The following is a 12,199-nucleotide window of genomic DNA, read 5'->3' as shown; positions in this document are numbered from 1 at the left end:
ATATACTTTTAAGTACATTTTTATTATGCTGTGCTTTTTACTTTTACTTGAGTCATTTTCTCATTAAGTATTGAGTTTACTTGAGTAAAATTTCCGGATACTCTGCCCACTGTGAGAAACTTCACCGAATGAAGAAGCTCGTTTTAGCCAAAAATTCACCAGACACACACCTGCTGTTTCTGTCAAAGTTACATAAGTTATATTTTGAAAGAAATTGATTTGCAAAACTGATTCTTTTGCTGGATTTGTTATTTATACCTGACTTTATATTTTGGTCTGTGTAACAATGTCATTTTTAAATATTAAATGATTGATGTTTTGATCAGTTACTCAGTACCTGAGTAACTTTTCACCAAATACATTTTTATCCTTACTTAAGGAATTTCTTGGACGGCTAATTTTTACCAGTAACAAAAATGTTCTGTTCTGATTTAAGTACAATGATTGGGTGCTCTACCCACCCACAATTGTCTCTAACCTGAACATAGAAATTGGATTCACTCCACTCCAATGGTCTCCAAAGTCATCAGATCTCAGACCAGTGGAGGATCTTTGGAATGTTTTGGAACAGTATATGAATGTATAGCTGACAAATCTGTGGTGGTTTAAAATCTCCGAGGAGCATTTTTGACACCTCGTTGAATCACTGCTACAAAGACTTGTGGCAGTTCTAGGGCGAAACGGGGGTGCAACTCAGGCATTAGCAAGGTGTATCTAATAAAGAGGCTGGAGAGTGTAGCTGTATCTGCCCAAGGCAACTGAGTTATGGCTCAATTGATCCCACAGAAAAAAAAGGGAACCCCTTGGCCTTGCTTGGGTTAATGAATCTCTCTTGCAGTTGTGAGGCAGCGTGGGAGTCCTGCGAGGTTAGCCCTCTCAGTAACTCAGAGATCAGCATGACTTTGGGCCCCAGTACAAATGTTAATGATGTTTTTCCTGGGCCCCAAGTGACCGTTTGTTAGACGGAGACTTGTTAATACCCGAGATCCGCTGGAGCTGGAGTTTTCTGACAGCTGACAGCCAGGTTCCTTTTTTTTTCTTCTCTCTCCCTGCTAACTCTCCTTGGACCTCACAGAGCTGTCCAGAGTTCATTGTTAAGGTATTTGCACTTATGTTACCTGGAGGTGTTTTGACATGTTGTAGGTGACATGTTTTTTTTTGTTGTTGTTGTTTTTTCCCCCACCAACAACAAGCTGTTCTCTGTCAGAACCAGAAAAGAGAAAACCGAACAAACGGGCCGGACATTATGGTTGTGGATGCAGCTGAAGAAAAAGCTCTTGTTCTGGGATCTTCTGCAGTATGGCCCCGGCTTATAAATGGTCTGATTAAGGAAGCTAACCAATTCTATGAGGCTTATACAGTCTGTCATAGCGTTATTCCATTGCTTCAGATTGCATTGCCTTTGTAGAACCATATCAAGCAGACATTTATAGTGGGAGGACAGATTATTTCCATGGGAAAGCTTCAGGCAATATAACTGTTATATTGTTAGACCGCCGGTTTGTCGCCTTCTCTTCAGCTTTGCGCGGAGGACTAATGTTCTCGTTTGACACTGGCGGATTGCTTTTTCTCTGTGCCTGAAGAAAGAAGGCAGCCTAATATGTTTGGGTTGGTGAAGCGAAGGTCGTTGAGAATTACATTCGCCCCCTTACTCTCCTACCCCCTTTTCTTTCTTTTTTTTCTCTCTTTAATTTCCCCACTGGATTGGCAAACCGTTTTCACTATTAGCGCTGTGGTAGGCTGCTACCACACACATTTGGACACTGTGTGTTCAAATGTGGGTGTACTTATCTGTGTGTGTGTGTGTGTGTGTGTGTGTGTGTTGTGCCTTTGTCCACCAAGACCCAAAGCAGACTTGAAAGCTAAATAGTTGCATGGCTCAACTGGATTGTATTGTCAAGAGGAAAATGGAACAGAAGTCATAAAACGTAAGCATCACCTCACATCCAGCCGAGAAGAGGAGTTTAAGTTTAACTTGAAAGGTCAGGGGGAAATAGAGCAGTGCCAAAAACACCCAAACTGTGATTGTGTCTGGGGCTTTTGCTAAGTGGGACAAGTCCACGAACTTGTTTTATGATCCCAGATCAAGATTGTCGCACCCCCCAAAAAGGCCCTGAACCACAGAAGCGAGTACCTACAGGTGCTTAGATTGGAGCTACATTTAGCACAGCTGGCAACAGGAGAGATTTTCGACGGCATCGGACCGCCCAGCCGAGCGCTTCCCCCAATAAACGCCTTCCAGATGACGAGGGCCCGGACGGACCCGCATTTAACCGAGCCGGGGGAGTGTGGATGCACCGGAGCGGAACCGTTGGAGTTCTGGTTGGCGCGCCGCTCATTTAGGTACAAATAGAGATATTTTGAAGAGATAGGTTCCAATCATTCACACCGAGGACCCCCCTTCTTCCCGAAACGGAGGCGTCTCTCTTCCATCTGCCTTCCATTCCCCCCCGCTGCGTCGCCTTAACGAGGGCCATCAGAGCTGATGATATGCCGGAGTAAAAATGCAGTAAACAACTTCTTCTTCTTTGATTGGTTAAAAAAAAGAAGAGTGATGCTACTTATCTGCGAATGCCAACACACCGTTTCGCCCGACACAATATGCATTTTCGACACTCTGCAGAGCTCCCCCAGCTGTACTAATGCGCCCTGCTCTTCCTCGTCTCGGTGATGCATCTCAGCATCAATTTTTCAAGGCGTCTGGCAAAGCTCGGCTTTTGGCAGTTGCAATGCGGGGAAGGGTGAGATAGCTGCAGAGACAGAGGATCTGAGGTGAATTATAAGTCTGCTGATAGACCATAGGAGGGCTACGGGAAGATTAATACTCTCTGCTGTGAGCCAGGAGACCCAGGAAAAAAATGCCATACCTACTACTTCTGCTCAATCATTTGTGGCTGGAAAAAAAACCCCATAAATAACTTCTATTCAAAGTAGACGGTATGACATCACTCTAACAGGAGCCCACCAAATGAGTGACTTCCTGAATGTTTGATCACAGCACAGGGGAGAAACACACTGTAAACAACATGCAAAACTAGTGTTTTCTTTCAAGGAGCCGTAGCTGATAAAGGGGGAGGTGGAACAAAGCGGTGCCTGTGGAAGCCGAGCGGGGCTGTTTCCACAGCTGGTGGCCTGACGAATTAGGAGGAAAAAGACCTGGACTGAAATCACAAAATAATCACAGGAGAAACATGGAGACGCCAAAAGAAAGAAAAAAAAACCCAGAGCAAGGCAGAGATTCCCCAAGAAAGGCAGACAGATTTAAAAGAAAAAAAAACCCCAAAATGAATACGGAAGAGGAAAACCAGTCATATGGTTTCTGAAGTTATATATGAAGGGATTTCCATATGACATCCACTTAATGGAGTGCAGCAATACCAGCAGTAATGGCTGATTACCAATACCAGCAGTAATGTTCTCAGGGTTGTCTGATCCCGACACCTCCAAACATTCCTGTCACCAAGCAGCTCAAACTCTGTCACACCTGACAATAAACAGTTTCTCCTGAACACAAGTGGCTTGTCAGTTTTCAAGCTTTAGCCAATCTTGAAGGTGTCCATTTTAGAGTACGGGATCTTCTTTCTTCCCAGTGCTAGACTCAGAGTGGTGGGACTGGTGATAATTCAGGCTAGTCTTCACTTTCATTTATTCAAATTGGGTTCTAATGTAAAATCAACTTTTTGAGCTTTACGTCATGTTATATTGTAAAGCTCATCAGAAACATACCTGGAGTGTTCAGAAATCCTTTAATCTCCGGTGGCAACCATTCCACTGAGCAACATATCCGAGTGGACCTAGTTCGTCCTTTGAGGACGAAGTTGCTCCTTGGAGCTGCAGTTTCCAAGCGTCCAAGCTTCCGAGCCTCACAGAGCAGCCCTTCCCCGCGACTCTCCCACTCAGCTCCTGCAGACTAGCCAGCAGCAATCAGCAAACACCTGGTGGAACTGCACATCTGCTGAACTCTTTATAGGAGCTACTTCTCTGTGCAACACTATTACATTATTAAAGGGTTATTAGAGGAGCCATGTTGTGATGACTTCATGAAGGCTGAGTTTCAGAAAGAGGAGGAGTTTCTTAAAGAGACATAGGCCCAATTTCAAGGTGTTAAATATTGAAGTCAAATGTAAGTCATATTTGTTACATGCAGCATTTTTATAACAGCTGAAAGGAACATAGTTACTTGATTGTGATGTGAAATGACATTATTGTATTTCTAACCACTGAGTTTAAATAGAGCGTTGTTGTCTCTTAAAGTGAGGGACTTCACATTTTAAGAATGATGTATTTATTCGTTTTTAGTCCAACCAGCACTTTAAATGTTTTTTTTGATCGGCAAGTTGCACATTTTGAACTTGATTGAAGCAGTGGCATTTAATGCCACGCCCTGTTGTTAAATATTAATTGTTGGTGTGTTGTTGTTTTCATTGTGACTTGCTGTACAATTAATGTCCCATTGGAACAAGTATAAAGATCTGAATCTTAAAAAACACGCACACCACACTTTGAGACATTTATTTGCGTTGGTCTATGGCATAAAATCCCAATAAAATACATTTAAATTTTGTGTCTGGAGGGTGAGAAAATGTTGGCCTATTTTGTGGTGAACCTTAAATTACACGGGAATGTTTTCGGAGTCGAGCTGAACCGAGTCGTCCCGTCGGTTTCTGTTCCACCGGGAGCAGCGCCACTTTTTTTTGTCCTCGCGTCTTGCTGCCTAAGCTTCTCATCTCGCCTTAATATTCCTAACCTCCGTTCCCATTTTCTCTAAATCCCTTCCCCGTAGCTAGACTTCCATTTCGCAAATATTATTTTTCAAAATTTAACACAGGTGGCGGATAAAAAAAAAAAATAAAAAAGAAATGTGTCAAATCCTGCGCGCTGATGCATGTCAAACCGCAACTAAATGATTTCACCCGACTGCGCTGCCATTCAAGGTGTAAATCACGTTTTGGTGGGAGAAAAGAAAAAAAGAAAAAAAAAAGGCAATGCATTAAGTCAGTTCAGAATCACTAAGGAGACCTGATGTTTTGACAGTAATTTGGGAATCAGGCAAAACTATGAAAATTGGCCCCTATTGCTTGGGGGCGAACATTTTCTGAGTAGACAGAAGGAAATGTGTGTGTGTGTGGGGGGGGGAGTGTAGGTGTGAACACGACCACACACCTGCTGCTTGTTGTTATTCTCCCATGCATCAAAATTAATCTCTGCTTGACTGTCTTTGAATTGCTGCTTATTCATCTGCTCCCTGACGATGACGGAGGTGACGGTCCCGAGCGTTTGCGCCGGGAAAATCTTCAATAAGTAGCCGGCAATGCTGGAAACGTGTCAGAAATTCACATCATGAGCAATTAGAAAGAGTGGAAACCTGAAGCCTACCAAAAGAAAAGAAAAACAGAGAGCTTTCACTCAGAGTAAAGACACGGCGTGGAAAAGTCGTCTCTACCTGTCCTTCAAGCCGCCATAGGCAGGCACTGGAGTGAAAACCACAAATCAAAAGCGTTTATTGTTGACTTTTAACGAGCGCCCGAGAGCGCACGCGCACACCGATACCTCCACAGGCCGATCGGACCACCCTCGTTGGCTAGACCTTCAACATTTCTTCTTTAGCAGCTTAGGTCTTTGCACGCAAGATTCCTCGGACGTGTTTCTACGCCGCGGCTCGTGTCCCTGCAAAGCTCGCCTCGCTTACTACCAAACTCCGCTCTGACTTAATTAAATGTAATCCCATTCCATAGACGGGGGTCTGAAAATCCGCTTGAGTGAGATGCTGAAGTGTGTGGATTATAAATACCCGTGACATCGGCTCTTTCTAAAAACAGAAAATGTAAATGTAATAAATCTCCAACCCTATACTTTATCCTGCATGTGTTAGGAATGCTGTGCGTGTGATCCGGTGGTTAGACTGGATGTGAACAACCACTTAGCTTGAATTTGGTACTTAAAGGGGCAAAATCACCTGTGTTGAGCTTTACATCATGTTACAATGTTATTCCCTCATCAAAAACACACCTGGAGTGTTGCCTTGATTATTTCATGCATGTTTGAGAAATCCTTTACTCTACTATGGCAACCATTCATCTGTGCAAAACGACTTGGTGGACCTAGTCCGCCTTTGAGGACAAAACTCCACCTCAGCGCTGCAGTTTCCAAGCTACTGCAGCTTCTGCCACACAGAGCAGCCCTCCCCTACTCAGCTCCTTCAGACTAGCCAGCAGCAATTAGCAAACACCTGGTGGAACTGCACATCCGCTGAGCTCATTGTAGGAGCTACGTCTCAGTGCAGCTCTGGTAGAAATGATGTTAAAAGGTTAATAGAGGAGAGATGTTATCATATCTTCCTGAAGACGGAGTTTCAGAAAGAGCAGGAGTTTCTTAAAGAGACAGAGACATAATTTCAAGGGGTTAAATTAGATGTATATAGCATTTTTTTAACACCTGAAAGTAACATAGATACTTGATTGTGCTATTAAATAGCACTGTGTACCTGCAAAAACTGTCCCTTTCAAGTAGTTTGCTGAATCCTAACATCAGTGCTGATAGGAGCTGGACACCTACTCACTGTTTGTGTCTAAATTGTAATGAACGTAAATCGCCTCCCCACCTGTTCTGTTAGCTTTTACCCGAAGCTTCATTAGCACAGTGTTGTATTTCCACTACATTACTCACACAATATGCTCTGCAGCATGGTGTTTCTGTTCCTCTGTGTATACGTCTAGGCACTGAACCTCCTCCCTGAATGCCTGGTGGAGGACTGAAAAGCACAGCTGTCCTAATGGAGATCAACACCATGTTGTAGCATGTTAACCCCACTTCTGAGGCCTGTGACCAACGCCGTCTCTATTCTCTTTGCTCCTGACAGGTATGACTACGTGGAGGTGCGAGATGGTGTGGACGAGAACGGTCAGTTGGTGGGGAAGTACTGCGGGAAGATCGCCCCCTCAGCGGTCGTCTCCTCAGGAAACCAGCTGTTTATCAAGTTTGTGTCGGACTACGAGACACACGGAGCCGGATTCTCCATCCGATATGAGATCTTTAAGACGGGTAGGTTGCAAACTATGCTTTCACCTTCCTGAACTCCTTTAGGTATCTGCGTTGTATTTTTGAATGAAGTGGTTCCCGATTTCAGCCCTTAAGGATTATAGTTTTGCAAGTTTTAGACATCTCTCCACTAGAGTAGATTCAAAACATTGAATTGGTGCAACCTCCTGTTTTGAAAAAGGGAGAAAATGGCTCCCCAACATGGAGGTGTTGGGGATGAAACCACTTCTCTAATGTTCTAGATGTCATTGACAGGGTGTTCTAGTCAGAAACGCTGTAGTGGATGTACTGCACCAGGAAGAGGCAAGGTTGTTGACATTATCCACATCAAAATTCAATCAAACAAGAATTTAAGCATGGCTAAAGGAGTGCTAGGCTAGAAATTTTACCAAACGAATTGTAGCTCCTGATTTCTTTAGCTTCCATTTGAAGTCTTATGGAACGAGAGTCAGGAAAAACTGACTGTTGGCATCTCAACAACTCTTCAGTGTTGTTGAGATGCCAGTTCTGACTTGGGCATGAATCAAGTGGGCCCCTGCATCATGTTTTGTAACAGTTTTTGGATGTCCAGTTCACATGGAAACACCATAAACAGAGATTTTGGAAATGTTAAAAAAACAAAAACTGCTATTTTTGTTTTTCTTTACTTGAGTCCAAGTGTGAGCACAGCAGAAAGTATTTGTTTTGCCAGATGTCCGTGTTAACATGCACAGGGCCCTTTTGGTTCATCACAATTGGCAGCTCAAAACTGCACTGTTGATCTCCTGGTATATAATCCATCAAAGTCACAACATTAAACTCCAACATAACGACCCGACGTATAAAAAAAAATAAATGCAATGGAAACTGCTGCAGTAAATACTTTATTTCCACTTTTGTCAGTTTGCAATCTCATTACAAGGCGCTGTGGTATCTTTTACAAGTTTAGAAGTTGGACTAGCGGTCCGAGTTACAGCTGAGTTAGAGAGCAGTTAAGTTGGGTGTGACGTCCAGCACCAGATCCAGATCCCAGTGTTCTGAAGCAAGCGGGCGCCAGCGAAAGACCTTTGAAGCCGCCAATGCGTCCGTCGCCGCGTCTGCTATAATTTGATACAGTCTGGAAACGGGAGGAAGGATCTTGATAACGATGGGGGAACAAGACTCTGTCTAATTTCATGCTTTGTTTGTGCTTTAGTCAAGGCGTCAGAGCGCCACATTATGCAAATGCAATATGGCGGGCAATATGCTTCCTTCAAAACAAATGAATCATGGGCCCATATGTTTCATAATTGTAACAGGCTTTTTTTTTTCTTTTCTGGTGTGAAATATTACACTATAAGCAAAGCTATAATTTGCTGAGCAGTGATTGAACAAATGTTGTTAGAGTTTTTTTTTTCTTTTTCTTCTCATCAGATGGCAGTCAACAGGGGGGCGGTTTGAAGCAAAGCTGGAAAGAAGGTTGAGGGAGAGAGTAGAACTCGGTCCTTTTAAAGCGGGCGCCACGTCAGGAAGTCCTTATAATGTCACCGTTCCCAATGTTTCATTAAATAAAAAAATTTAAAAAAGCAGAGCTTGGCCTGTCGGCTCAAATGTTACGAGGTTACTTCTGTCTTATCAGAGCACAGCAGAATTGGAAGAAGAATTTCCTGCTGATAGGCGGCCTTCCTTTGTTTGGACTGACAGGGGATGAAGGACGAGGAGAGCCTTTCCAGAGTGACTAGTAAGCAGACAGGTGGTATAGTCTTCACTTTCATTAATTAACCTCAGCAGCAGTCTATGGGGGGGGGAAGACCCCCGTGACCTCGGAGACTTGATGAATAGCCCGACGAGGTTCCTCCTTCGTATTAATCCGTGTGTTTGAGTGGCTGGATTTGTTGCTCGTCGTCGCCGCGGCGGCAGGGCAGCTGGCGGAGTGCGGGGCCATTTAGGAGATCAAAGCGGCTCTCCGCCCAGTCATACTCAAACTCATCTGCACGCACTGCCCCATTCCAACTCCCCCACCGGCCCCCCCAACCTCCAGATAGGCCGGCTAAATCGCTACATTCTTTTCGCGATTAGCTCGGTATTTCCCCGGTCTCCCGTATTAGCGGCGGCTGATTAGAAATGAGCCGTGTTGGGGCGGGAGTCCTTTGACGAAGCAGAACACACTCTCGAGCAGCTTGGATGAGAAAATAACAGATCTAGCTGGAAAATATGCTACAACAGAGACCGGAGTATAAATAGTTGGAGCTTGAAGACAAGCTGTGCCTTTTTTCGCTGATTGAACCCGAAGTGGAGTCGGGAGTTCGGGGAGGATAGGCGGGGTGAGGGAGATGCAGGCAGAAAGCTTTTCATCTGGCTCTTTCGCACCCAGCACTCTCCGCCCCCCTGCGGAGAGGAGGACCACGGGTGTGCCGTTGCTTCCTTAGTGGATCCAGACCGTCGATGCGCTTTGAATTTGCTCGGTGTTTTGACTGCGGCGGTGCTGGCTCTCCCGCCAAAAAGAAGGGGCTCTGAGATCAATTAGCAGCTCTGTTTGTGGGAGTCAGAGAGAGAGAGAGAGAGAGAAAGAGAAAACCAGAGAGAACCAAGCAGAACGAGAGACACAAAGTTAGCTGATTAGCACGGCTTATCAACAAACACAGGGTATTAGCTGGGAAAAAAAAAAAACAACAACAACAAAAAAACACATTGTGTTGGCTAACACATGTAATGTTAATGATGAGACACAGATGCTCCGATAACAGATAGAGGAACGGGAGGCTTGCACTTGTGCATGTCAATGAAGGAAAACACAGAGAATGCCGGCTGTTTATTGCCATGATTATAGTCCCGAAGAGTTAAACTCCAGCAAAAGGTCACACGGAAGATAAATAAACCCACAAAGCAAACATATGTAAACACACACCTCCTTTGGGATCATGTGCCAGCTTATACAAGTATGTTTACATGGGCACGCTGACCCCACCAAAGCCATAAACTAAATACACTCTCTCTCCCCGTCCCATACACACACTCCTGAAAATGCTTGGCGCTCAGCACTCTGGCTTTTATCAGCTGCGGCCTGCAAAGTGTTTAATTGGAAGGGAACAGGTTGTTTTGTGGCTCCCTTTGGCTGCTTCCACATCACTCTCTCTACCCCTCTCCACTCCTCGGTCCCATCCAACCATCTTAATTAGCACGGGCTATTTATTTTATAGCCTGCAAATTGGCAGCGACGCTTCACTGGCTAAAGAGTGGCAAGAGTAGGAGAGGAGGGGAGCCAATGAGATGGCATGCAGGAGTTTTTGAGCTGAAAGGAGTTGCCTTGGTTGTTTGTTTGTTTTTTTTGCTTGTTTGTTTTTTGCTTGTTTTTGAAGAAATAATGAAGTAAGGACGTCATGATTTGTAACTCCCAAACTACTGTTCTTCATAGAGTTCGAGTTGTGCCAAACAGCCTCAGTGAGCTACTCCAACATGGGGTTAACTTGGAAAACTTGAAAACATCATGTTGCCTAAAACTGACAAAGGTGTACCATTTGTTTCTCGAGATTAGTCTCATTCAGAAATCCACTGAGTTCATGTATAAGGCACAGTTTCACAACAAAATGTCATTGCAATAACCAATGCAGGTCCAAATTATATGCTAAATATAGCTTCATGGCAATCCCTCGTGCTCGGAACCTGGATGGCAACAGGGGGAAATAACTCTTTCAATAGCAAGAAACCTACAGGAAGACATGACTCATTAGTGGCAGCGAAAAAGGTGAGCTCCAAAGGAGCAGTATGAGTTCAAAAACGTAGTAATAATGCATAGAAAACGTGAAAAACTGACTGCACTAGTGCCTTCAATTGGTTTGTTCAGAAAAGAAAACAGGTTTAACACAGAAGAAAATAAATTATATAAACTATAGAAAAGAAACATAGTCAAACTGGCAGCAGTGGCTCTATTATCTAGGACAAGTCGGTGTCTTATTCAGAAATTAGAGGAACAAGACCCTTGTACTTGGGAGCGGCTACGTATGGGGAAATTGTGGTCAGCAATTTTTACGGAAGAGCTATGATTCAACACATTCGAATGACACAACTGCGCATAATCATGCTCTCAATGTTGTGAGAGCTCTGGCGGAGCCAGCTGCAGATTGTCTGTAAAAACACAAAAAAAACTACAAACCACGAAGAAGACAACAGGAAGTAGTTTTCTATGTCATTGGTAACATCCGTCGGTTGATCACGTGACTCGTGTGATACAGAAAAAGTGCATGCGAAATAGATGTATTTCTTATAATACATTTGAATTTCTTAAGAAATAGATGGATTTCATCTATCTCAGCTTTTTTTAAATTGGCGCGATTCCATTAAGCAAACTTATTGCGTAATTCTGTGGTGAAGGGAAACGCAGCTAGTGACTAATTCTGTTGGAAGTAGGTTCACCATGTCCCACTACAAAACAAAACTTGTCATTCAGAAATCCTGTTGTCATCTCACAAAAAAACCACTTCACGAGTGTATGGGGCACTTTGGGGCTTCGTAAGTGGCACAAGCCCGGCATCATCTGGCACGGTTACCCCAGATAACAAACTTCTTTGAAGCGGTGAGGAAGTAGACTGCACCCCAGCCTCTACCTCATCTTATCAGGCAGGTTTCCTCTCTCCCTCTGCTGAGGTGGGGTGGCCTGTCAAGAGGGCAGTTTATGTAGTAAATACCATGTCGGCATAGCTGAGCCTCAGGATGTATGGAAGGGTGTCGGCGAGTGTAAACCTGCCTTCCCCCATCTGTTTCAGTGATTGGATCTCCACACGCTCCTGGTTAATGGTTGATGTAGTGCCGAAAGAGTTAATTTTCCACCAGCAATCAGGCCGTCTGTCAGTGTGACATAAGGGGAAAATGAACTGGAGGGGTGAGGGGAGTATACGGAAGGCATGAGGAATGGGGCTGGGTAACGATCAGCCAGAGAACAACGTGGTACATAAACAGTGGTGATTTCCTTTGCAGTCCAAGATCAACACCGTAGCCCCGGCCAGAAACGGAGATTATCTTGAAAAAGAACAACGTGGGGCCATTGAGAAGGAAGGAGGCAGAGGGAAAGACTATAAAAAATGTCACATTTAGAACCACTTTCTTGACCAAATGTTGTTCCTATGATTAGCTCTGGTCCGCTTTTCAGCAACGGTTTAATAGAGTCGAAGAGAAACAAGTCATCAGGGAAGCCAGTGCCTGAAAG

At 44.2% G+C, this 12,199-nt stretch overlaps 1 protein-coding gene across 3 annotated transcripts in view; it reads left to right on the top strand.

Moving 5' to 3' along the window:
* The window catches only part of nrp1a (neuropilin 1a), an 83,155-nt gene that overhangs the window by 18,722 nt on the left and 52,234 nt on the right, over positions 1-12,199 (top strand). For all 3 annotated transcript variants that reach the window (XM_032551085.1, XM_032551082.1, XM_032551084.1), the window contains exon 4: positions 6,860-7,041. In XM_032551085.1, coding sequence (XP_032406976.1) covers positions 6,860-7,041 — 182 coding nt within the window. The remainder of the gene's footprint in view (positions 1-6,859; positions 7,042-12,199) is intronic.

Source organism: Xiphophorus hellerii, chromosome 21 (genome assembly GCF_003331165.1).
Source record: "Xiphophorus hellerii strain 12219 chromosome 21, Xiphophorus_hellerii-4.1, whole genome shotgun sequence".
Lineage (NCBI taxonomy): Eukaryota > Metazoa > Chordata > Actinopteri > Cyprinodontiformes > Poeciliidae > Xiphophorus > Xiphophorus hellerii.
The sequence above is the reverse complement of the archived record's forward strand: the minus strand, read 5'-3'. Positions and strand labels throughout refer to the sequence as shown.